The following is a 26,817-nucleotide window of genomic DNA, read 5'->3' as shown; positions in this document are numbered from 1 at the left end:
TTCAATGTTTAGGTATTAACCACACTGAGTGATACTTAGCCTTAACACCTGGTTAAGTCTCATCGCAATAAGAGTAAAACCATATCATAGACACTAAGATACAACTAACACCAGAATGGGCGGATATAAATAACTGGCCGAAGACCATTCCTTGGGGTGAAAATACTGATGTGTCTAAGACTTTTTCAAATTAGTGTATGTCGCAGGAAATTTGGTCTGTGCCGCGGGTTGTACACTAGGCAGAGAAGACATACCATTTAAAGTCCAACTGAAATCAAAATTGACCATATTTACTTTGTTTTGTGGTGAACAAATCATCCATGCAAGTCAATCCACACAAAAAAATTGTTTGGCTTCTTAATCTTTAATCAAAATCTGAAAATGCCCCTCCCCTCTGCATTCACGCAGACTTTGAGGGTGTCTAGTAGATGGTGATTTAGCCTGAGAGATTGTGTTTAGTACGCTCTCTGTGAGGTCCGCAGGATCCCATCGTGAGGCCAAAGGTCCAGACAGAGACGTCGTGCCCATTCAAAGTGAGGGGGCACGTGCCCCCTCAGATTTCTGAGCCAAGTGGATTTTAAATGCAGCTTCCAAACGAAAAAAAAAGAATTGCAGAATAATATTTTTTATATATTTGATACAATCACAGCGGTGAGAATAGATCGTTCAGTGAACAGCATCAGCTGCTAAATTCAAATCTGCGTTCGCTGGCTGGCGCTGAGCCAGAGACAGACGCGTTCGTACAACGCTTCATGATAACCAATCAGAAACTATTCTGTTGCGCTTATGGATGCAATGGCCAATCAGAGACGTCCAGAAGAGTCATCACTGAAACGCAGTGTTTTTTTCACTTGCTCGCTGACTAAATTATTTAGCGAATTCTCTCATCAGAAACAACAAAAAGTGCAGATGTGCGTACGAATGTAAGTAAGATATTCGTTTCATAATGTAAAGTGCTTCAGTGATTTTAATGGGAGTTTTTGAGAGTGCCTGAACTCTGGCTAGACTGAATGAAAATGTTTTTTGATAATGTAAATGTTCTTTACTCTCTGTAAAATGAAAGTGTTAAAATAAGTATCTTACAATATTGTTATTAAAATTTACATTAAATGCAAATTCAGTCGTATTAAAAATATTTTATGGCATGATATGGCACTTAAGTAAAAAGTCAGGTTTTTATGTGTAGTTAATAGATTACACTACATTTCCATATATTGATCAAATAACAATCTATAAAGGTGCAAAACGCGTTTACCTACACATATTTGAGAAACGAGATATTTCCTGATATATTAAGCATGTTTGGAATTGTTTTGAATAAAAAGGAAAAAAAATTATAAAAAAATAAGCCTATATCAGTTATACAGTGCTTTCGTAGAATGACTTATACTCCCGAACCCCCCCCCCCCCCCCCCCCAAATGTGCCCCCTCAAAAATCATGAATGCATAACGCCCCTGGGTCCAGAGCCCACAGCTCGGGCTGGGGGTGCCATATCGTTCTGTTCACCTGAGAGAGGAGGTCCCGTCTCAGGGGAATGGACCACGGAGCTGCTGAGAGCAGCCAACACAGCTCTTCGAACCAGTGTTGAATCCTCCAGATTGGGGCCACTAACAGAACCTTGTATTTCTGTTCCTTGATTCACCTGATAACATGTGGAATCAGGGAGATTGGGGGGAAAGCGTAAAGGAGGAGGTTGGGTCAGTCGTTGGCCAACACATTCCTTTCCTTTGAGAAGTAAACTGAGCAATGAGAGTTGCCTTCTGAGGTAAAGAGGTTGACTTCTGTCTTGCCAAAGATCTACCAGATTCCTTCACAAAACCCAGCCTGAAACTCTGTGGATGGCCTTCCAGGCATCGGCCTGTGTGGCAAGGGATTGCATCGGTTCGAGCAACAGGTCTCCTTGTGGGGACCCAGTAAGCGGAAGAAGAAATTAGAGAATTTTTTTTTCTCACTGTAACAGCCATGGGTTGTGTGGGCGCTATTTGAATGGGCCCAGTTTTCGCAATGGTATATACCACAAACACACTGTCGTCAGTAGCCGGGAGTTAAGGGGTGCTTGGAGGCACAACAGAGGCTGCTTGGGGGGTGTCCCACGACAGCAAGACTTTGCCCCCTCCTCTTCCTGTCCTGCAGATCAGGATGACACCTGAGGCGCAGGGTCCAGAACTAACTTGGGCCGGGGTCTCTGTTGTTTAAGGAATGGATAAGGTCTGGCCCAGTGGGAGCGATGATGGGGCTCAGGTTTAGAAGCTGGAGGCAATCATATAGGATATAATAAAATTTAAAAGGCAATTTTACTTTTAATTAATTATGAATACAGGTCACAGAACAGTGAGCACAAAAAGAGGAAGTACTCTCATGAAAGAAAAATTGATCTTACTCCGGTCACAGTGTCTGGTCTGTGTATCCCTGGGTGTCCACTAGAGAAGTCTCACTTCCCCATATCGCCACCCCACTTCAGTACGGCATTATGGACTAATCACTTCATTGCACACAGCTGTTCCCACTCACATTGTTTGCACCTGTCTATATATACCCAGATTGTTTCTGTCATTATCATGGAGTCCTTGTGTAATGTCACCCTGCTTTTTAGTGTTCCCTGGTTTATGTTCGTGTTTCTTGTTTTGGACTGATTACCTGGATTTTGACCTTTGCCTGGCTGGATTTATGATTCTGGATTTACCCAAATAATCACTGCTTTTGGATCACCTGTTTGTGTGTTCGTATCGTGACAACTCCAAAAACACCCGTTAACAGTGTAATTGCAAACAATTAGGCTACATTACTTTATGTAATTTATATGTATATTAAAATACTGGTAAATATAAACAGCCTATTTATTTCCCCTCCCCCTACAACAAATATTTTAAATGTAATGGTATTCAGAACAGAACAAGAATAAAAAATAAGTAGTTATAAAGTTATATATTAAACTATCAAATAAAACACAAATTAGGCTTCAGGCTAGTGGCATTCATTATAAACAGCATACAAATGTTAAGCAAAACTGAAAGGGCATTGTGCTCACGAGGCAGTCTAATACCACAAGAATCCAAATGTTTCCATTTTTGCCATTTGTTTGCGTAACTATTATTAATTATGTAGCCTAAACTTTCATACTTCACTTAAATTTTAATATTGGTGTAAAATCATGCAAAGAAATGTGCAAAATATTTGTTTGGGCACTGCACGCTGATTTTACAGCGGACCTTTTAAATTAAACGGTGCAAATTTTATGTTTTGTTGACTGCATTTTAGTTTGATGATGAATGGTTGAAATGTCAGGCAATGCTAGAACTAATGATGTTTGAGTGTGCACAAGGTGCCTGTGTGATCAGATGGATTAAATCAAATAAAAATATAAAGAAAAGAAATAAAATGCATAAGAGTGTAACAAAACGAGCGTAGCCTATACTTGTTGCAGTGTTTTTTTTTTTCTTTTGTTAATCTGCTAATTATATTATAGCCTGTTATATATTTTGTGTGATCCTATTTATTTCATTCCTTTTATAGACTTAATTTCTGTTGTTCTCCTTTCACAGAAGCGCTGCAGATGCATGATGCGACAATTGAATCCTCATGGTCTGTGGTTTTCGTTGATATTCACGCATACAGTATATAGCTAAAGTCCTGTATAAAACCAAAAAAATATTTTACTGGTTAACAATCGACTAATGAGCTTTGTTTGGCGGTCAGGAAAATAAAAATGAAAAAAATTCGGTCGTACAATTCTTCACAATATTTAGCCTACTTTGCTGCGCGCAAAGTACAGGTAACTCAGGTAACTTGTACCTGGTAACCGTACGCCCAATTTTCTGTCATACTCCAAATAACTAAAATGTTAGTATTAAAGATAACTTGCAGAAGTACAGACGGACTTGTGTTCTGGGAACTGAATCCAGATTTTTTTGAAAACTTTTGGTTTTGTTCTCGCTCTGTCAGCCAAATTCTAGATTGTTGCAGATCACATGACGAAATCAAAGTTCTGTTTGTGATCATCCGCTGGACTGGAATGTATAAAGTATTATGTATATACAGTATAATTTACTATTTCTAAATGTTCATTCTTAACCTAACAATGGTCAACATGGCATTTATTACTGTCCCTGTTTCTGGATCATTTTTAAAAAGATACACATATTGTAAATGCCTGAAATCCTGGGGTTTGTGTTTGTTTCCTACTGTTCAATCCATTGTTTCATATTTACATAAAATCCTTTTATGAAATATTTCATAAAAATAACATTTCAATAATTTTTAACAGCCTATTTAACAGTTCCCTCCCCCACAAAGAAAAAGATACACACTTTAAATCCTTATAATAAATTCCTAAATCTACAGTTTTATTTCGAAAATGCAACTTACCTTGTAATTCCTGTAATTTCTCTTAAGATACTGAAGATACTATATGTTGTTCTTGTGGTATACTTTGTCAGTGATGAGCAGTAGCTACAAGTCGATTGACGCTAGTAGTTTAAAAACATTTCTCAGTAGCGTAGTGGTGGTAGCGTCGCTGTTTTCTTAAACAGCTTTTCAGTAGCTATGCTCTTTTTTGATCAACAAAAGACAAGTAGCGTCTAACGTTACATTGTCGAAAGCAGTTCTGAAACTCAAACTCAAATCGGAAATATAACTGCTAATGATCACTGATCCTGGAGCAGTAAAAGTGACGCCACCGCCAATAAACCTCTTAACATCATTGGCTCCTCAAACTGTCAGTCAAACCTCATTATTCTTCCCGCCTCTCTAATAAATGAAGTGCGGCGCACAGTTTGGAGCGTCTCAGCTCGTTTGCAGTCTGAACGTAAATAAAAGAACTGTTGATTGAATCAGTGCAGCTTTTTCTTTACTCAAGAAACACTATATAAGGTCTAATGTATTTTGTATTTGAAGAGCGGAGAAGTGTTTTAGCATTTGTTGTCAAGTCACAGTCATAGCTTGAGAAGCGCTCAATCTTAATATACTTTGGGTCAAATAACAGGAAAAAAAACAACAACAACTGAGCGCCAAAATAGCGACAGTAACTAACATGAGCACGAACAATACATGTTTTACAGCATTTATTTATCTTTTTTAATGTTAGTCGTTCATTTGTAGTTCATGTTAGAACACAGTGCATTAACTGTTAACAAACGGCTTGATTTTAATAAAGCATTAGTAAATGTTGAAATTAACATTAATGAATGCTGCAGAAGTATTGTTCATTTTTAGTTCATGTTAACTACACTAGTTAACCAATGTTAACTAATGAATCTTATCGTGAAGTGTTATCATTTACATTTAGCAGACGTTTTTATCCAAAGCGACTTACAAAGGAGCACAATCGAAGCAAATAAAATCAACAAAAGAGCAATGATATGCAAGTGTTTTAACAAGTCTCAGTTAGCATAAAGGGATACTCCACCCCAAAATTACAATTTTGTCATTAATCACTTACCCCATGTTGTCCCAAACCTGTAAAACTTCGTTCATCTTTGAAATACAATTTAAGATATTTTGAATGAAAACCGGGAGGCTTGAGACTGTCCCATAGAGTGCCAAGTAAAATACACTGTCAAGGTCCAGAAAAGAATGAAAATTATCATCAGAATAGTTCATCTGCATCAGTGGTTCAACCATAACGTTATGAAGTGACGAAAATACTTTTTGTACACGTATAAAACAAAAATAATGATATAATATATTTCACATTTCAGAGAAGTATAATATCTTATCTGCTTTTTTTAAAAAATGCCAATGCAACCAGCAAGACTTCATCCTCAACTTTATGTTTGGACTTCTTCCATTTACATTGTGCTTGTCTACTTTTTCGTCTGAGAGAAAGTGTATGGTCATTTATCCAGGGCATTGATTTGGCTTTAGCTGATTTAGGTTTCAATGGGGAAAGAAACGTCAAGCTTATTGTAATATTATCTGTCCTGAACATTTGTTCCATATTGACAATGGGTATCTTAATATGCTGTGAAGCAGTTATGGCAGTGTACTAAATTTACATGGATATTGCAAATAAACTATTATGATTCACATTGATTAAAAAAAAACCATATGCTTTTAGACTGCTTTCTTTAGGTTTTTAAAGCAACGCTGCTTGTAAACCCTGTTTGTGAAAAACAATGTTTATACCTATACGAATAAAAAGGATAACACTGCAGAAGACACAGCTTTATTAGAAATCCTAAAGAAAACTAATTTGATTAGAATTCAATTTTTTTCTTCTACGTCAACAATTCACACTCCATCCCAGCAGGTGGCAGAAATGCAACAAAGCTGGTTTACCAACCACTATTAAGTTCAAAAGAAGGAGAGAGAAATTAAGAAAGGATTGAGCCAGATGGAGTCCCGTGTTCTTTCTTTGTTATCTCTTCTTCAGATGAAAGACTTCAGTGACTGTTATTGATTTATTCCAGGATGAAGATTCTTGAGGTCAGATTATTTGGAAACTCAGCCTTACTTTGTCTTTTCCGAGGGCAAAAGAAATCAGTTTGTCCACGCACTAAATGATCGATTAAAGCTGTTCTTCCTCCTCTGCTCCACCTATAAATAAATGATCATTTGTGTGAATACTTACTGTAATCAACATTACTCATTCAGTATCACATATGTGATACTTGTATGTTTCCATTAAAGCAAAATATTTTTATATAAATAGTATACTTTTAAATATTAACATATAAGAGCTAGTATAATGTCTTTACATTCGATAAAACATTGCTATTTGAAGGAGCTGTAGTTTTTTTTTTAGAGTGTTTGAATTCATGAATTGTTTGGCAACATCTCACCAAAAATCCTCATTCTGCCATTACTATTCTCAAATATTTAAAACTCATACAAACACAGATTTTCATTTTTGTGCTGATATACTAAATTGTGAACAGAGTTCAAATCAAATATATGATGAACATTTTAGATTCTGGTTACAGACGTCACATCATCACATATAATAATCTATCCTCATGTACACAGTACTATAGTAAAGCTCTTCTGAGGATCCTCACCTGATGCTGACTGGTCATGTACTGCTGATTTCACAGGTTCCCGTGCTTTAGAAAATGATGTAATCCATCCACCAAAACTACTAATGAGGTTCACACCAGCTCTCCAGCTAAACCAGTGCTCTCTCTCTAAGCTGGAAGGGAGAATCAGAAGAGATAATGGAACAAGTTTCAAATTAGTGTTTGATCGCGGGCTAAAATATGTGTTCTCACCTCAGTTTACAGTTGGAGTCTCGTAGCACGTCACTGAGCTGCTTCTTTGAGTTTCCAATGTTATTGTTACTCAGATCAAGCTCTTTTAAAAACGGCGGTGCTTTTGTTTCAGCCAAAGACTGAGCCAAACAAGCAACATCTGTAATGGCACAGTCATTTAGACTAGAAAGAGAAAAAACATAAAGACAGAGGAAAAGAGATCATTTTACTTTCACCCAAAGTCCAAAATTCTCTTTTTAAGGCAATTGCTAAACGTTTTTTTCTTGTATATAAATATGTTCCTCACCTAAGTCGCTCCAGTTTACAGTGTGAATCCTTCAGTAAGTAACATAAGTGCTTCACTCCTGTGTTTTTTAGTTCATTCCCACTCAAATCGAGCTCTCTCATGTGTGATGCGTTTGAACACAGACCTAGAATCAGGGTGAGACACTGTTTCTCTGTAATACCGCATCCACACAGACTGACAGAAAAAAAAGAAAGAACAATGATTCAGATTCTTAATGTGATAAAATTAATTTTGTACATTAACCACAATTAAGTTTGTCATTTTAGAGATTAGTTTACCATTACTAAATACACATTTTGCTTATTGTTTAGTGAAAAGTACTGTAAAAACCATGCAACTATGTCAAAGGAATCTGTTGTCATTCATGTTAAGTCTTTTCTAAATTCTGTCGTTTCACGGCAAAGATTTGTCAGATTTCAGCAGATGACATTTTATAGCCACAAAGATTCAAATGCTTCAATTTTAAAGCTCTTTCTACTGATACACAAACTGAACTATCAATCCATAATACATTTTAATCACAGTAACTGCTGTACAGTATAATGTTACTAACGCTAGTATTTCCAGTTTGCATTCTGGGTTCATCAGTAGATCCCTGAGGTTTTTCACTCCGGATTCTCCTAGTTGATTTCCGCACAGGTCCAGCTCTCTCAGGTGTGATGGGTTTGATTTCAGAGCTGAAGTCAGAGCAGAACAGACTTCACCTGTCACATCACAGCCTCTGAACCTACATGAAGAGAAATCAGAGTAATGTTCTGTAAAGTTATATTAACTTTCATGGAAAACATAAAGGGAATGAGATTTTTTTTCACCACATCGCAAAACACATCATTGTATATACACCTATATTAACAGAATACAGCATTTACAATGGGAGCATGAGCTGTAGTTTTGCATCCCAGAAGCATCCCATTCACCAAAAACTCTCTGTTCATGCTTCACTCAAATTGTGTGCTTGTGAGCTGTATCAGACAAACTCAAGATTTTGTTTGAAATTACATCACACATTGTTTGTAATTACATTACAAGGGCCTTGAAATGTCTGGTTTAGACTGATGATTTCAAGCATTTTCATTCTTATTTGTGATTGTTACTCACCTCAATCTCTCCAGTTTAAAGTGTGAATCCTTCAGTACGTCACATAAGTGATTTACTCCTGTGTTTTTCATTTTATTCCCACTGAGGTCCAGCTCTCTCAGGTGTGATGATTTCAGAACTGAACTCAGGATGAGACAATGTTCCTCTGTAATACTGCATTCACACAGACTGAAGACAGTAAGAGAAAAGAAAATGAATCAGATCCATATTAAGCTCGCGTGAATTTTCAGGACTAAACGCCACACACTCACTGATACAGTTGTGGTCTAATGTTTTGAGAGTTGGTTGCGTGTTCGAGTCTAATGCTTAGAGAGTCGGTTGCGGGTTTGAGTCTCGGTACCTGCACAGAGCAAGGTGCCAAACCCCCAATTGCTCCCCCTCTACCACAGCAAAAATGGCTGCCCACTGCTCTGGGTGTGTGTCCATGGTGTGTGTTTGTTCACTACTCACTGCGGTGTGTGCACTTAAATGCAAAGCACAAATTTCAAGTATGAGAAACCATACTTGGCCACAAGTCAAGTAACTTCACTTTCAATACTCCTCCAAACTTAATTACATGCCCATAAACCAAGAAAGAAGCATAACTAGGATTTGAGGATAGTAGTTACAAAACAAGTCTGGAGCATCTTCACAGGTTAAAAAAAAGTTTGTGAATTTTCTATATATCTTCATACGTGAAATGCAAGCTGCGGTGCTATACATGGTGCAATTGGCCATGTTGTCTTAAATTAAATAACTAAACTGTAATCTTTAATCACACTGTAACTGCTGTACAGTATAACGTTACTAACTCTAGTATTTCCACATTGCATTGTGGGTTCATCAGTAGATCACAGAGGTTTTCAACTCCAGAGTCTCCTAGTTTATTCCCACTCAGGTTCAGCTCTCTCAGGTGTGACGGGTTTGATTTCAGAGCTGAAGTCAGAGCAGAACAACACTCATGTGTCATATCACAGTATCTTAACCTGCATTGGGAGAAATGAAACAAACACTTCATTGTTTCACTCAGATATATAAACACTTTTTTATGTATGTGAATGTTCCTCACCTCAGTCTCTCCAGTTTACAGTGTGAATCCTTCAGTGCGTCACATAAGTGCTTCACTCTTGTGTTTTTTAGTTCATTCCCACTGAGGTCCAGCTCTCTCAGATGTGATGGGTTTAAACGCAGAGCTGAACTCAGAAGGTAACAGTGTTTCTCTTTAATACTGCATCCACACAGCCTGAAGAGAAAGGAACAATGACTCAGATCTAGGATGATAAATAAGGCAAAATGTACATCCCGTCAGTTGGTATCATAAAATAAACTTTTATGACTTGTTTTTTGTAGCAGCAGATGTGTATTTCATAACATTTCTGCAGACCAGCATGTACAACCAGTACACTGTATTAAAGTCTTTAAATTAAACAATTACTTTCTAGTCAAAGACGCTTAATATGAAGTGTGAACAATGAGGAAATGCCACTAAGTGCAGTGCTATAAATAATGTCAATTTTGACTGTACTTCACACTATAACTGCTGTACAGTATAATGTTACTAACGCTAGTTTTTCCAGCTTGCATTGTGGGTTCATCAGTAGATCACAAATGTTTTTCAGTCCAGAGTCTCCTAGTTGATTTCCGCTCAGGTCCAGCTCTCTCAGTTGTGATGGGTTTGATTTCAGAGCTGAAGTGAGAGCTGAACAACCTTCATCTGTCAAATAACAGAATCTTAACCTACATTTGGAGCAATGAGACAAACAAACTCTTCATTATGGTGATGATATAACATCTTCATAACAAACAAGACAGAGAACAAGACTGATCTTTATTTTGCCAGATCACAAAATCACTTAAGTGAAAAATCTTCCACAAATTTTAGGTGAACTCTGGCTCTTTACAAGTCATCGAGTACAAAATCCCTGAGATATTGAGCATAAAATTAATTCTTCGCTCAGGTGTACAAAGAAGTTCAAAACAGCTGAGCAGCAGAATGCTGAATGCTGATAATCAGACATCCACACCACTGGTTAGTTTACGCATTTACCTCACATCAATAAAAGACCATTTTTTTCTTCCCAAATGTCACTCTTGTCTTGCTCACTGGGGAAAATGCATTTATCCATAATGTTTAATCCCCAAATTTTTTGAAAATGTAGTTAATTTGCTTTGTTCAGAAACAAACACTAAGGGCCCTATTTTAACGATCTAAGCGCATGGTCTAAAGCACACGCCCAAGTGCACTTAGTCTGAATACTTTTGCTAGTTTAAGGATGGGAAAAATGGTCTGTGCGCCCGGTGCATGGTCTAAAAGGATTGTACCTATTCTCTTATAGGGGTCTATTATGCTCTTTTTTAAAGTTTTGTTTTTTAAGTTTTTTTAAGTTATGTTTTGGGGGTGTATTAGAACAGGCTCTCACACTAGATTGTTTGAAAAACACATTCTTTTTCACATATTTTACATTATTACAACACCTCTCTCCCCAGTCTGGCATGAACAGCTTGAATAGTTCCTTTGTCAATTGAAGGTGTGCTGTGAATGTTTAGCTGGGCCAGTGTGTCTTATGATTGGCTCCACTTGGCGCCTAGTTGGGAAATGTCATGCCCCTTACCATAGCGCCTGCCAGCTCATTGTAAATATTGCATCAAAATCAAATTAATTTGAGCACGATTTAAACCCAGATGATTGTAACCACTCTAAGTTTGTCTGCCTTGGGAAAGCCTAGCGTGTCTCCGACATAGCGATAATAACACTCTTTGCCTTCTCTAGTGTAGCTCAACCAGGTCTTGTCTCATTCGTCGATATTTGTGATATCACAAATCCCGGAAAATATGCGTTATAGTCCAAACGAGTCGTTTGTTGTAGTTTTTGAAAACTACATAATTTTATTTCTGTTAAATAAAATATCTCCTTCTGAATTGGACTTTGAGCTTTGTAACTTTGCAGATCTTTTTTATGCTCAAACTGAAACATTACAGACTAACTAAAGTTGAAAAAGCGAAAAAACATGATAGGACCTCTTTAATGAGTAATGGGTGTGATTTGGGCGTAGAGTGCCATAAACCAATCAGAGTGTCATCTCCCATTGCCATGGCGGATAAACTATTTACAAGGCGGAATTGGCAAGTGGAAAAGCTGAACCCTTCTCTTGTGAGGGAACGAATCTGTTTGTGCATGTAATTCTGATGCATGCAATGATTATCCATTATGACATGTAGGAATTTTTATATTTACATACACAATGATAATGTTTTACACTTTAAATCCTTTAATTTTTTTTAAATAAAAATGTAAAAAGTGTACTTCTTCACATCTGTGTGTTTGTAATAAGCAAAGTGTACGCACATTGTGCACCCCCCCCCCAATAGGAGCATATAACTAAAGCACATAACAAATATATATATTGCGCCAGACTTTAGACTAGGTTTTTGTTGGTCAAAGATGCAGTCTATTTCAGTTGCCTCAAAATATCAAGGCGCCAGCAATGCACCTAAACACACCACGTTTTCAGACCAGCACGACAATGGATGTACTTATGGATGCAAATTAGCCTCATAGCATAATTGCCTAAGTCATTTTTTGGCCAAATTGAGATATCTGCCTAACTTTACTGTCCTACCACTGCTGCATCATCCTACCTTTCTGCCTATGTCCTTAGCCAATCACAACACTTATTACAATCCAAAAACACTATCTGCCTAAGTCATCTCTTTGACTTAGGCAGTTTTGATACAAACTAAATGGCAGAAAACATGGGAAGACAGATGTCCAGATGTGATGTATTAGCTCTTCTGTTTGATTCGTTTTCATCTGGTAAGAGTTCATATTTCTTAAATTTTCTAGACACTACATGTAATTTCAGTCAATCAAAGGGATTATAAACTGTGTATTTAAACTTGACTTTTTTTGCTACAAGATATGATGAAGTAGCTAGCTAACACAAGCAAAATATAACCTCATTTCTGGTCAGAACAAAACTTTCAGTGTGGACAATGGACCTTCAATGCGTTATTCTGTGCCCCAAGATGAAAGCAAGTACAATGTATTACAAAACTAAATTACAGATGCACAACTTTACTTGCTTCAACATGAACAACAAAGATGGATATTGTTACGCTTGGGAAGAGCATGAAGGCTCCCTCAGCAGTGAGGTTTTTGCCCATCTGCAGTCCAAACACTTCGAATCAATCCGAGAGGCCAACGGAAACATTGAGAAAGTCATTGTCTGGAGTGATGGCTGTGGATATCAAAATCGGTGTGGTGCAATCAGCAACACCTACCTTCATCTGGCCATGAAGCATGGTGTCACCATAGAGCAAAAGTTTCTGGTTGCTGGCCACACACAAATGGAGTGTGACATGCATAGCCTCATTGAGCGGCGCATCGTCAAAGATATTCACACTCCACGTGATTACATTGTCATCTTTGAGACTGCACGAATACATCCATCCCCATACAAGGTGACCCAGCTATACCACAATGACTTCATGAAGTTATCTGGGGCCTACGTCACCAATATTCGACCAGGTAAAAAAGTTGGTGACCCCACAGTCCATGGCCTCCGGGCTCTCCAGTACTTGGCTGATGGTCGAATCCGGTACAAGTAGGATTTTGAGTCTGAATGGGAGTACCTACCTCAGCGAATCAACATCCCCAAAGAACCATTCCACTGGGTCCCACTCTTTCCTGCCCAACTGCCAATTACTCTCAGGAAATTCAATGACTTGTAGGCAATGAAACCAGTACTATCAAGAGTAGCCCACCAGTACTATGACAACCTCCCTCATCAATAGACAGTGTGAAAATGAGTGTGCACAACACCTGAGTGGAACTTGGTGGGAAAGAAAAACAGTGGTTAAGGTTAAACATTAAGAAACAACTTGGTTAGGGTTGACAAGTTACACATCTTGGTTATATTTAGGAGAATAAAAAAACTTTGGTTATGTTTGCACAGCACCTAAGTGGAACTTCAATTAAGGGTGGAAAAGGAAAACAGTGGTTAAGGTTAGACATTAATAAGAAACAACTTGGTTAGGGTTCACAAGTTACACATCTTGGTTATATGTAGGAGAGTAAAACAACTTTTGTTATGTTATGTTTGCATTTTTTATGTAAGAGAAAAAATGCCTAAGTCATGGCATATTCTGCCTAAGTCACTTTTATTGGTTAGGCAATTGATGATGGATCTTTTTCTTTTTGCATACTTGTTCACACATCTGGTTGAATGTACTGTTATAATATCAATAAAAAATAACAATGTGATTTCTAAAAAAATGTGTTTTTTCTTGTTTACCAGAAACATTGAAATATGACTTAGGCAATTATGCTATGAGGCTAACAAAATGCATTTGCTATTTAAACAACATGGCGCAGTATGGCTGAAACTAGAAAAAACTGGCACTGGGTGTATGATAGGGCCAAAATTGTTACAAGGTGGCATTTTTGTCTGGGGAGTTTGAGACAAATCTTCATCCTTTTTAAAAGGTTTTCATTCCCTGGTTCTTAAGGCATTGTGTTTTTAGCACTCAGCTATAAAAAAAACATCTTAATGTTTACAGTGCAGATTATTCGATTGTAGCAATGAGTGAAATTACAACCCTAAAATGTAAAAAGTTCTGGTGAATGATGTTAGGTACTCACGTCAGTGTGTTGAGTTTACAGTGTTTATCCTGCAGTAGAGCAGCAATCTGATTCACTCGTGTGTCTCCTAGTTCACGTTCACTTAGATTCAGCTGTCTCAAGAGTAACAAGTTTTTACCCACAATTCCAGTCACATACTGACAGGCTTCCTCTGCAACAGGACCCAAAAACCTGCAGAAAGAGAAGATAAAGCAAGATTCAGTTCAGTTCTAAAACTCGGTGCAACAAACAATAGCAGCCAATTTTAATGAGCAAATCAAAGGTAAAATGGTTTATCGTAAAGTCCCTTTGATGTAATAGATGGTATTAATGAAAAAATATTTCTAGAAATAATTTGCCTGCATATTACATATTATGTATTACTTCATCTCGTCTCACCTCAGTGTCTTCAGTTGACAGTTTGGATCCTGTAGTAAATCATCAAGCTCCTTCATTCCTGATTGTCCAGGATCATTTCCTGTGAGATCCAGCTCTATCAGGTGTGAAGGGTTTGATCTCAGAGCTGAAGCCAGAGCTTTATAACCTTCTTCAGTGATACTGCAGTTTGAAAGCCTTAACAGAAACGAAAATGTAACATTCAACTGACCAGTTATCAGTGTTGTGCCTGAACGCGTTCATTGAACGATAGTTCATGAACTCGTTCATATTTTGGGCGAACGTGAACTGAACGTGCTGTATTAATGCCTGATGAACGTTACTGTGAGCTCGTTCATTCTGGTGTCTGTGAACGGCACGCTCTCTCAGGTTAACTTCGTTCAATAGGGTGCCAGATTTCTATAGAGCCTTCCAGGCGAAAACCCGGCTAAAACACACCGTAAACGGGTCTTAATATGTAGCGGAAAAACACCCAATCTGGCAACACCAGCCACCGTCCGCCGCATGCGTGACGCGTCATCAAAAAAAAAAAAAAACAGCAAACGATAGCAGCATGTAGCAAGAAGGCGTATGATCATTTAAAAGAAATTTATGATGTTTATGACAAGGTCGGTGAGAATGGGAGACAAATCATTAAAGCAACAATGGGGAAATGCTGTCCCCTCAATGCTAATGTAAACCCTGGTTGGATAAGGATTCAAAATTGGATATGAAGATGAAATCTGACGCATAGCTTCATTGTTAAAACTGATAAAATAATTGCTGTCTGTGATTCTATATGGGCTGTGGCAATAATTTTGAAAAATAATAGCTCGCAGCAACATATGGAAAAAAAGAACTATGAACTAGTTCATTTTTGGAACTGTGAACTTTAGTTCAAAATTTTGTAGTTTGAACTATGAACTGAACTAGTTCATTTTAAAATTTGTGAATTGAACTTTGAACTAGTACATGTAGAAGGTGAACTTTCCCAACACTGCCAGTTATTCCAGAACATTATTAAAATAAGATGAGCTTCTGTTTACCGTATCTGATGTGCTCCATGTATGTGACTAAATTGAATCTGTTCATCATATAATATGATAATTTCTCTTCAGAAGACCCACATGAAATGCTCAGTTCATATGGATTACTTTAACAATCTTTTTGAAGCATCAAAATTGTGGTTTCATGGACCTCCAGCAAAGGGAAAGAAGTCTCAGATTTCATTAAAACGTCTTCATTTGTGTTTCAGAGATGAAAGAACGTCTAATGGGTTTGATCGACAATAAAAATGTTGTACAAATATTTTTGTTGCCCAGCAGTTGTTTGAACTCATAAATAATGTAAGAGACTGCAATGACGCGGTTTGACCAATGTGGCGCTGTAGCGCAAGACTGCAATTCAAGAGAAGAAAATACAGCGCTTCAGTTTGGAGCAGCGATTTAGAGAAAACGGAGCAGATCTGAACCTGAGGGTGCTAAGCAGTGTTTGGATGAATATCTAAATATATACTGTGCATTTTCCTCTCAATAACGAAATAAACAACAAACAACAACAGCAGTTTAAAACACATCTGATTACAGCGATGTGGATGTTTGCATGAGGTACTCCAGTAAAGTCCAGTCATGTTTATTTATATAACTTAGTACTTCATGCAATAGATAGCCTTAAATCAAGCAGCTTTACAGTATTAAACATGAAAAAACTGCCGCGTTTCCCCCGCAGGAACTTTACCCAGGAACTAGGGACTTTGGCCTGGTACTCTGTGTGGTTTCCACTGCTAAATTAAGTTCCGGGTAAAAAAAATGCCCCTCAGTAAGTCCCTGCTGGCGAGGTAGTACTTTCTCAAAGTTCCGGAACTTTCGGGGGCGGGACTTGGGCGCTAAACATCCTGATTGGTTGAGTTCACGCAGCATTCGTTGAGTTCAACCACCATTTATTCGGATCATTTTCAAATTATTACTGTTATTGTGTCATGAAATGTAATTTTAAAAGTATTTCAGGCGAGAATGTAGTTGTTTAAAACTCAAATCTGTGGTTTATTGAAAAAGACAGTGCCTATTTAAAAATGTTTTTCGCCGATCTCAGAGACGGTGAGTTCCACGCGATCAGCGGGAGCTCAGTCCTCATGTATCTGCCTAGAGCACTCTCAACTCGGCTAGACCTTCTGATATGTCTCTTTAGTGGTTAAACATAAAATATAATTCGGTTTGGGTAAATTTAACAGGTTATCTTTGGTCTATATTCAATTTATCTATCTGTTAAAATGAAAATAAAAAAGGCAAATTTATATAATATTTCGTTTCATTGTAGTGGCTGTATATATATATATATATATATACACATATCCCTGAACTAAGTACATTTCTGCAGCTGTTATTATGTTTAAATGAAAAAGAAAGGAGGCAGTGGTATTTGAAATCCTATTTCGTTTTATTGTAAATGTACACAGAGGAAAATAGCAGTAGCCAAGGCGAGCTGACTGATGTTATCAAGTACGCTGCTGTTTGCAGATTTACCGGATTTGTGTCGTCACGGGCATCACACTCCCGAGTCAAATTCACAAAGTCTGAACTACCGAGGATGCACGTCCAAAATCGCGTACTATAGTATTGAGAAACACGCGCAGACCTACGTCACCAGTCTATTTGCCTAATCTTCCCGGTACTTTACACCATGGTGGAAACGCATAAAGCAACATGTCTGGGGTGGAAAAAAGTTCCTGGGGAAAAAAGTTCCTGATACAAATGTTCCGGGTAATTTCGTTGGTAATGCGGCAAGTGTTGCTTTAAGTTAGAATTACAATTCGATTTTCTGTGATAAAGCAGCTCTCCAATCTGGAGCTAACTGATTACATACGCACATATGTTTTTCATTTTTCTGTGAACATATTTTTAGAGATAAAATGTAAAATTCATAATTTGTCTATTTAATGTACAACACATACCTATATATACATTTTAGAAATCATATCTTTTATAAATAAATAAAAATGTCCTGTTTTTCCACAACTTACCTCAGTATCTCCAATTCACACTGTATATTCTTCAGTCCAGTGCAGAGTAGCTTCACTCCTGAATCATGCAGATTATTATTGTTCATGTTGAGTTCTTTCAGGTTGGTATCTGATCCAAGAACTGCAGCCAGTGCTGAACAGCTTTTTTCTGTTAAGTTACAATCATTTAATCTACAAAGGAAATAAATCACATCAAAGACTGAATACATACATTTAGTAAATAAAAATACTATATAATACAAATACAAAATAATTTTTTTTCACCTAATAGTTATACATGAACATTACTGGCATTACTCTTAAAAACTAATATTTTCTGTATTTCTTCTTTTATTATTCTGTCACAATCTTGTTAGATAAAAACAAACAACTATGTCTGAATAAAATATGTGTTAAGCTTCAATAACAATAAGGTATACATTTGAATGTGCTAGTTTTATTGCATCTTGAAGTACAGAATCTAAGGATTAATTTAAGCACTGAGATTTCGTAAAAGTATATGTCCTCTATTGCAGAGTTGAAGAGAACTGCGTTGCTGGAGTGTAAATAACTATGGAGCAAAGTGTTGTATAATAATTTGATGCTTCTTCCACTGCTGTCTAAAGTGCATGTTTTGCTGAAGAACATAATTTTCTACATAATACATATAAATATACATCTAATAAAATATTAGCATTACACTTCAATACTACTGGAGTGAATTCTTTAAAGAAAAAAAATATATGTGTGTGGGTGTGACTCTAGACCACAAAACCAGTCTTAAGTCGCTGGGGTATATTTTAAGCAATAGCCAAAGAAAAAAAATAGATTTTTCTTTTATGACAAAAATCATTAGGATATTAAGTACAGATCATGTTCCATTAAGATATTTTGTACATTTCCTACTGTAAATACATCAAAACTTAATTTCTGATTTGTAATATGCATAGCTAAGAATTCATTTGGACAACTTAGGCGATTTAGATTTTTATGCACACTTAGATTCCAGATTTTCAAATATTTGTATTGCACATGGAACATGATTAAGAATAACCATTGATCAATGTAGAGAAATGTTTTCCAGATGAGTGCAAAAACAAGACTTTATTAAATGACTTACAGAGCTCTTTTGGATGTTTTGATGACTGCTGATAATCTAATGAGACACTCGTCTGATTTCTTGAATTTCTGAAGCTCAAACTCCTCCAGCTCCTCATCTGATGTCAACAACACAAAGGCCAAAGCAGACCACTGGGCAGGAGAAAGGTCAGCAGATGAGAGACTTCCTTTGTTAAGGTGGATCTGAATCTCTTTCACCAGAGTTTGGTCGTTCAGTTCATTCAGACAGTAGAACAGATTGATGGATCTCTCTAGAGATGGATTATCTTCTAATTTCTGCTTGATGTAATGAACTATTTCCTTTTTGCTCTTGTCATTGTTGCTTTGCTGTGTCAAAAGACCTCGTAAGAGTTGTCGATTGGATTGGAGTAACAAACCAAGAAGGAAGCGAAGGAAAAGGTCCAGGTGTCCATTGTCACTCTCGAGTGCTTTGTCCACTGCGGTCTTAAGCAAATCAATCATGGTTTCATCTTTATTTTCCTGTTCTGTAGACTCATGAACAAACACAATTTTCTTGTTGATGTCTAGAAACAGATGTGCATAAAGGGCTGCCATAAACTCTTGAATGCTTAAGTGAACAAAGCAGTACATGGTACCAAGAATGATACCTGTTTCCTCTTTAAAGATCTGGGTACACATGCCTGAATACACGGATGCCTTATAGACATCAATACCACAGGCTTCCAGATCTGTGTCATAGAAGATCACATTGTTTCTTTTCAGCTGATCAAATGCCAGTTTCCCCAGTGAAAGAATGGCGTCTTTATCCCATGAAACATCTGCAGTGTATTTTCCATCATACTTTCGTCTGCTCTGCAGGATTTGAAAGTGAAGAAAATGTGTGTACATTTGTGTCAGAGTCTTGGGAGTGTCTTCAGTATTTGATTCCTTTAGTGTTTTGGAGGCGCCATCAGCTTGATTGTTTTTCAAATCATTCTTTCTTTTCTCCTCTAAAATATTCTGGAGAACAGTGGCTGAAATCCAGCAGAAGACTGGAATGTGGCACATGATAAAGAGACTCTTTGATTGTTTAATGTGACCAATGATTTCTTTGGCCTGATTCTCATCCATGAACCTTTTTTTGAAGTACTCCTCCTTTTGTGCATCATTGAATCCTCGTATCTCTGTCAGCCGGTCAATACAGTCAGGAGGAATCTTACTGGCAGCTGCTGGTCTGGTGGTGATCCAGATGAGAGCAGAAGGAAGCAGATTTCCCTTGATGAGGTTCGTAAGGAGAACATCTAGAGAAGCTGGTGATGATACATCATGCAATGTCTCATTACTGTCAAAGTTTAGAGGAAGACGACATTCATCCAGTCCATCAAGGATGAACAAAACTTTAAATTTATTCTTTCTTGTAATGTTCAGTCCTTTTGTCTCTGGGAAAAACTCATTTAGAAGACCAATCAAGCTTTGTGTTTCTTTCTCCTTTAAATTCATCTCTCTGAATGGAAGAGGAAATATGAAGCTGATGTTTTTATTTTCTTTTTCTTCAGCCCAATCCAGAACAAACTTTTGCACACAGATTGTTTTTCCAATACCAGCAACTCCTTTTGTCATTACAGTTCTGATCTCCTTGTCTTGTTCGGTTGCTTCAAATAAATTCTTGCATTCAACTTGTATCTCATGTGATTCATTATGCCTTGAAAAGGACTCAATCTGTCTTACCTCATGTTCAGTACTGACCTGTTCACTACAACCCTGAGTGATATAGAGATCTGTGTAGATGTTATTCAGAAGTATAGAGTCACCTTGCTTTGCAATTCCTTCAAACACACATTGATACTTTTTCTTCAGATTGCATTTTAGCTGATGAATGAAGAACAGCTCATCTAAACACCGGAATAAAATTCAGATATTTTTATACTAATTTTCCTACATTTATAAGTGACAATATGACAGATGTCCATGAGTCTCTTACCTTGTAGAGTATCAGCAGCTTCATCTTGCTTCATACTTCTAAGAAAGTAGAGTGTGAGATCAAGAGCTGCTTCACTGATAATGCATCTATTCTCATTAAAGTCCTTCACTAAGTATTGTGTGTTCTCTTTTTGTAATATTTTCTTAAACTTTTCTAGCTCATCCTTCAGAAACTTGATCACTTTACTCTCAAGATCCTAATAACAATGCAAGAAAAAGATACAAAACAAACAAAATATTACATATTCATACATTATATACAGTATATATATACACACACACACACACACACATATAAAATCAAATTAAAATGGGATGCTTTGTTCAATAACATATTTACTTATTATGCTATAAATATTACTAGTTTTTGAAAACGTGTCTTTCCTACCTGGAAGATCCACAGGAGATTTTCTTTGAAATGGTTCTTGTGAGTCTGGATGCCTAAACCTAATGTCTCGTACTGAATGCTAGTTTGTAAAAAGAAAAGAAAATTGCATTTTTAGGCAAAATATTAGAGAAGTCTCTTTCTCTTATTTAAGTTATTTTAACAAAGAGAAAAATAAAGTATTAGCTGTTTATGTTCACATTGTTGTTGTGCTTTATATGATGAACAGATGTAATTTTGGCTTTTATTCACATATAAACATTGATCAATGCACATACTTTGAGCACATCAAATATGGTCAACAGCAGCTCAGTCGTACATGCTTGACACACAAGAACAAACCTTGCTGGTTCCCACACATAAAAATGCATAAATTTGTAAATAAAATAATATCTGTTAATCATAAAGGAATTGTGTCTCTTCAGAAGACTTGGATTAAACCGTTCAGTTCATATGGATTAGTTTTAAGACGTATTTATATATTTATTTAACTTTTTACAACTTAATTTTTTTTTCAGTGATTTTCAGTGGATGGACAAAAATTACAGACTATTAATATCTTCATTTGCATTCTGAAGATGAATGAAAGTCTTAAGGTTTTGGAATGATATAAGGGTGAGTAAATGACAATTTTCAATTTTAGGTGAACCATCCCTTTATAAACTAGTTCTCTTATTATATTATTTTCTGTCCTATAAACAAAAAAACTAAGGGGCTGGTAAGTAATAGTAAATTCCGCTTTGATCACAGGAATTTTAACCTGTTGTTCAGCAGTTCAGAACACAATAATTAAATGGGTATACAAACAGGTATATAATTTATTTTAAATAATTTCAGTGTTTGGATCTTTCACTAATGACACAAAGTCAGTATAGTCATACATTTGTGCTTCTCATAGCTAAATGCTATGTATTTAAGTTTGCTTGCACGATGTCTTTCCATTTAAGTTTACGCACCCTAGTGGTTACCTGTGTAATTGGATCAAAGGAAAAAAGCTCTATAGAGTTTATTACAGAGTATAACCAGTCTTGTTCTGTGATTTATTATTTTATTTAATCTCGATCACATGAAACTTGGAGGAGAAATTAGGTAACACAACGATGTAATATAAAACACATAAAATACCTTTTGGTAGATGATGTTTTTTTCTCACTGAATCCCAGTGGTTCAGCTTTTGACTGGTCACTCTTCATAGACACAGAGCTGAACACGTATGAGCCTGATCGCACACTAATGACACAAAGAGCAAAACACTTTACTACAGGAGATACTTGAGTCTCATTTGAAGACATTTGCTTTGCAAACAGAACAAGGCAAAAATGCAAACCATTTCCTGCATTCCTCTGTTTGACTCTAGACAAGTTTCCTGCCTAAATCATTCCTGGTTTTTTTCCTCTATAAACTCTAAACTGAATTTGTACATGAACTCACACAAACCAGAATGAGTGTTAAGGTTTTTACCCTGTCTCCAACATCACACAGTCTAGCATGAAGAGATTTCGAATCACAAATGGTTTTTAATTTACAACAAAATGTCTTGATCTGAGACTTCATCCTAATAACTGCTCAATTTCCACTTCACCACAAATCGTGTGACCAGATGTGTATTAGAAAGAAGCAACTAAAATACTAAAAACATTGTAACTATTGTATCAGTAATAGCCTACTGAATGTAGTCCTACTTGTGAATGAGTGGGTGAGAAAAGGAACAAAAACTTCTCAAAACATCTACAGGAAAAAGGCAGTACATTAGTCTGTTATTTAAATGTGACACTGTGTATAAAACGCAGTCTTACCTCTGTTTCTCTGAGAGACTCATCTCACAAGGACACTCTTTTCCTTGCTCCTCTGACATAGGCCTAATGCAAAATTTTACATTTAGACAAAGCTGATTTTTGTAACATGGTTACAAAAACTAAATACACATATGTCTGTCTAAATCTAACGGTCTGATTTAAAAATACTTTGGATTTCACATAAATAGCCTGAAATGAAAGAGATAATGAAGGAACAACATTTATGTATTATTCGTTAGCAGTAATGCTTTTCAATAAACGTAAAGTTTTAATATCTGTGGCATTCGAAAGTTTGGTTCGAAACCGCAATAAAGATAGTTTGCGGTTTGATATTCAGATTTCTTTTGTCTATAAATACGGAGTGCGCTGTCATAGACATGTAAATAATACCAAATATCATTCTCCATGATTTGTGAATTCAGGTGACGCTGTATTTTGGTCCGAATTCAGAAATCTCTTATTTTTATAATGCCTATAGCTCCGAAAGTTGGACACTTAGAGGAGTGAAAACGATGTCATCTTCATCTTCATCCATAAGCAAATAAAAGAATATTAAATAAGCAAAAATAATAAAAATATAGGGACTGTATTATAAACTATATTTTTGTAGATACATTGCAGGATAAAACAGTAATAATTAAGAAAAGAAAAACAGAATAAGAATATATAAAAGTAATAATATAATTTAAATAAACAACAGTATATGCATATACTTGTATACAGATGTTTAAAAAAATCCTTATACGTATCATTATAAAGACATGGTAAGAACCATGAAATGAAATGATCAATTTTTGTATTATAGAAGCTTAAAATGAATACAAGTGCTTCTCAATAAATTAAAATGTCGAGGAAAAGTTCATTTAATTCAACTCAAATTGTGAAACTCATAAATTCAATACTGGAGTAGTTTAAGTCTTTGGTTCTTTTAATTGTGATGATTTTGGCTCACATTTAACAAAAACCTACCAATTCTGATCTGTACTTAACTGAAAGTTTTCACAGATAAGAAAAGTGATGTTAGTGACCCTGGGAAAATGTTATCTGACCATAACTGCACTGTTAATGTTTTCACGAATCGAAATAGTGATGTACAGTAAATGAATCATTGGATAGTTAACTGACCAAATTTTTTTAAGATTGATTAGAATAGTTCAATAGTTATTAGAATAGTTCAATAGTTAAAAGCCAAGTACAAAATCATAGTTTATTTACCTAATAAATTGAAAACCGTTATTCGTTGGAACAGCAACCATAGAACAATATTAGAGAAATAACGGGGGGCAGAGCAAAGAGAAACACGGCAACGTGATAAAATGCTATTGTGAAAGTTTTCACAAATCGAGCTCAATCTAAAACAATGTTCTTTTATTCCAGCAGTCTGCGTGTTTATTGGTAATAGACGTTAAACACGAAGAACGCCCTTCTTTCACATTCCTTACTGGCGGACTTACCAAGGGGTTTACAGACAGTGAAGATGACACCGGTTTCACTCCTCTAAGTGTCCAACTTTCGGAGCTATAGGCATTATAAAAATAAGAGTTAGGCTACTAAGAAAAAAAAACCTGATTTCGCCCAAAATACAGCGTCGGCAGGCTATTGTTTACATGTCTATGACAGCGCACTACGTATTTATAGCCACAAGAAATCTGAATATCACCGGTTCTAAAAACTATAATCATGTTCTTAATTCCCCGGAATAAAAACAGGCCTAAATGACGCATATCACATTCCGCCTGTTTTGCCAAATAGCCTAACTGTAATCGAGAAGGTATTAAATTAAACTTACGTGCGGCGGTCTTGTGCGATAAGAAGAACAATTAGAAGTGTTTGAAAGGCTTTCAATGTTATTCTGTCTTCTGCGCTTGTTGCTTGTGGCGCTTGTCACGTGGTAGTATTCCAAAACAAATTCCAGTCACTGGTAAAAGATTCGGCGTCATCAACTGTTTGAGTGTTTCTAGACTTTGTGAACGATTAACAGCAACGGCAGCCAATCTTACGTTTTATTGTCCTAGATGTTACCCTCTCGGAGACAAACATACATTAAAGTTTCGAGGTTTAACGGAACGCATTCGCTACAGTGACAAGACCCTCCTTACAGTGCTGTTCAGGATGCCAGAACTTCTTCCGCTTTGGGGTGTTTCTCTCGCAGTGTGTATAATCTGTGGATGGTTTCAGTAAATGGCCAATGTAATCATCATACACACATTACAGTTTGAAAATGTGTGCTTGTTTTTTGACCAAAATAATCATAACTTTCATTTTAAAACTGGAAGAGTAATAGGCTACATAAAATCTTATGGTGTTAAAATGTGGTCTGTGAGTAATGTACATATTTCACACTTTCGAAAGAGTTATTTTAACTCCAAAATGGAGGGAGTATATACATTTCAAGAGGGTTAAATTTGACTCGAATTAAGTTCATTGTGTGGTTAATGTTCAGGTAAAAAAAAAAAAAAAAAAAAAAATAATATATATATATATATATATATATATATATATATATATATATATATATATATATATATATATATATATATATATATATATATATATATATATATATATATATATATTAATCCACAAAACAATGCATGTTTGCATTTATTTATTTTTTTAATTGAAACAAAAATCAAATCTTTTTACCTGCACCAAAATGTCTTCAAAGTCAGTGTTTTCAACACATGTAAAGAACATGTTCTTACAACAATTAAAACATAATAAAACATAAGTAAATCAGTGCAAAACAACAAAATACATATTCTTATTTGGTCCATATGTATTCTGAATTGCATTAGGTTTAGTGCTTACATTTATCTGCTTAAACCACAGCATCTCCTTCATTACCATCAACGCTGAATGCAGGGCCGTTCTTAGCTGATACGGGGCCCGGTGCGAAGTAGGGAGCGAGTATATCCATTCACAATTGCGTTGGTGAGACCGCACCAGTTGCAACCCACTAAGAACGGTTCTGGATGAATGTATTTTACTTATCACTGAACAAATTCTGTGCCAATGGCGTTTGGACCTCATTGGAAAAAGTAGTCTCTTTCTTTTTTTCAGCACGACAAGACGTTCTCTGCAGTTTTCAGCCAAGCAAGAAAAACACTCCCACTTGCAGCATCACAAAAGGGCTCCTGTAAAATTGGGGATAAAAACTGAATCATTTCACATCCATTTATCAAAACTATTAACAGGTGAAATATCAGAAACAAGTATCAATTACAATACAATAATAGTTTACTCATAATAGTCTTTTTTTTTTTTATTCCTTATGTGGTTGTCATACATGGAGATACATGGTGTCTGTGGAACAGCATGAGTATAAGAAAATGACAATTCAGGTGAAATATTTGTTTTAAGGGTTATTTCGCCCCTAAAAAAAATGTCATCATTTATTTACTTGACTGTTGGTCTCTGTGCATGAATGCACCTTCATGAGACTCTTATTAGCAAAGCAGTTCAGTCTAACTCAACCAGGAAAAGCCCACAAGTTGTGAACAATCAAGATTAATAAAAACACAACATGAGATTCAATCTATGTGCTTTTTTCTATGAGGTAAATATATCTGCTGTGCTCGTTGCAACAGGAAGTTGTCACATCCATCTATCAGCTGTCATTTTGCCTGTCATGACAACCGAAGCTTCAGTCTCCTCAGCGTAATTGTGCAAGGATCTGTTTCAGTGTAGTCAACCTGAATGACCTTTTCATGAGGGCATGATTCGGGTGTCTGAGATGGAGGATAAAAATAAACCAGAAATAAAAATACCAAGATTAAATTATATGTCTTTTTTAATTTAAAAACGTTTTCATCACTGCATACAGATAATTCAACATTCTAATGTAAACCCTTAAGTGTTTTACTTACATCTTATCACACACTTTTTGACCATTTACACTGACTTTTTACAAGTGACATTGGTCCAAAAAATATAGGTCAACTGACTCACTTTTATCCAAAGAGACTTACAAATGAGGACGACAGAAGTGCACAAATATTTAAGTTAAATAATAACTAGTTGCACAATATTATA

General features: G+C 36.2%; 1 protein-coding gene across 8 annotated transcripts in view; it reads right to left on the bottom strand.

Annotated features, from left to right (window-relative positions):
* The window catches only part of LOC132131773 (NACHT, LRR and PYD domains-containing protein 3-like), an 81,039-nt gene extending 56,081 nt beyond the window's left edge, over positions 1-24,958 (bottom strand). For 2 of the 8 annotated variants that reach the window (XM_059543870.1, XM_059543872.1), the window contains exons 1-8: positions 22,783-22,878; positions 22,112-22,216; positions 20,990-21,068; positions 20,603-20,798; positions 18,683-20,513; positions 17,584-17,754; positions 14,589-14,762; positions 14,211-14,381 (exon numbers count right to left, since the gene is read on the bottom strand). In XM_059543870.1, the coding sequence (XP_059399853.1) occupies positions 14,211-14,381; positions 14,589-14,762; positions 17,584-17,754; positions 18,683-20,513; positions 20,603-20,798; positions 20,990-21,068; positions 22,112-22,216; positions 22,783-22,841 (2,786 nt within the window). In that variant the 5' untranslated portion in view covers positions 22,842-22,878. Of the gene's footprint in view, positions 1-6,309; positions 6,536-6,996; positions 7,128-7,206; positions 7,369-7,492; positions 7,667-8,045; positions 8,220-8,590; positions 8,759-9,381; positions 9,556-9,638; positions 9,813-10,132; positions 10,307-14,210; positions 14,382-14,588; positions 14,763-17,583; positions 17,755-18,682; positions 20,514-20,602; positions 20,799-20,989; positions 21,069-22,111; positions 22,217-22,782; positions 22,879-24,571 lie in introns of those variants that run through there. The other 6 variants (XM_059543873.1, XM_059543874.1, XM_059543877.1 and 3 more) reach the window with 6 other exon arrangements.
* Positions 24,959-26,817: the final 1,859 nt, after the last annotated feature.

The sequence above is a fragment of the Carassius carassius genome, chromosome 48, assembly GCF_963082965.1.
Source record: "Carassius carassius chromosome 48, fCarCar2.1, whole genome shotgun sequence".
In the NCBI taxonomy this organism is placed as follows: domain Eukaryota; kingdom Metazoa; phylum Chordata; class Actinopteri; order Cypriniformes; family Cyprinidae; genus Carassius; species Carassius carassius.
This window is presented reverse-complemented; position numbering and strand designations above follow the sequence as displayed.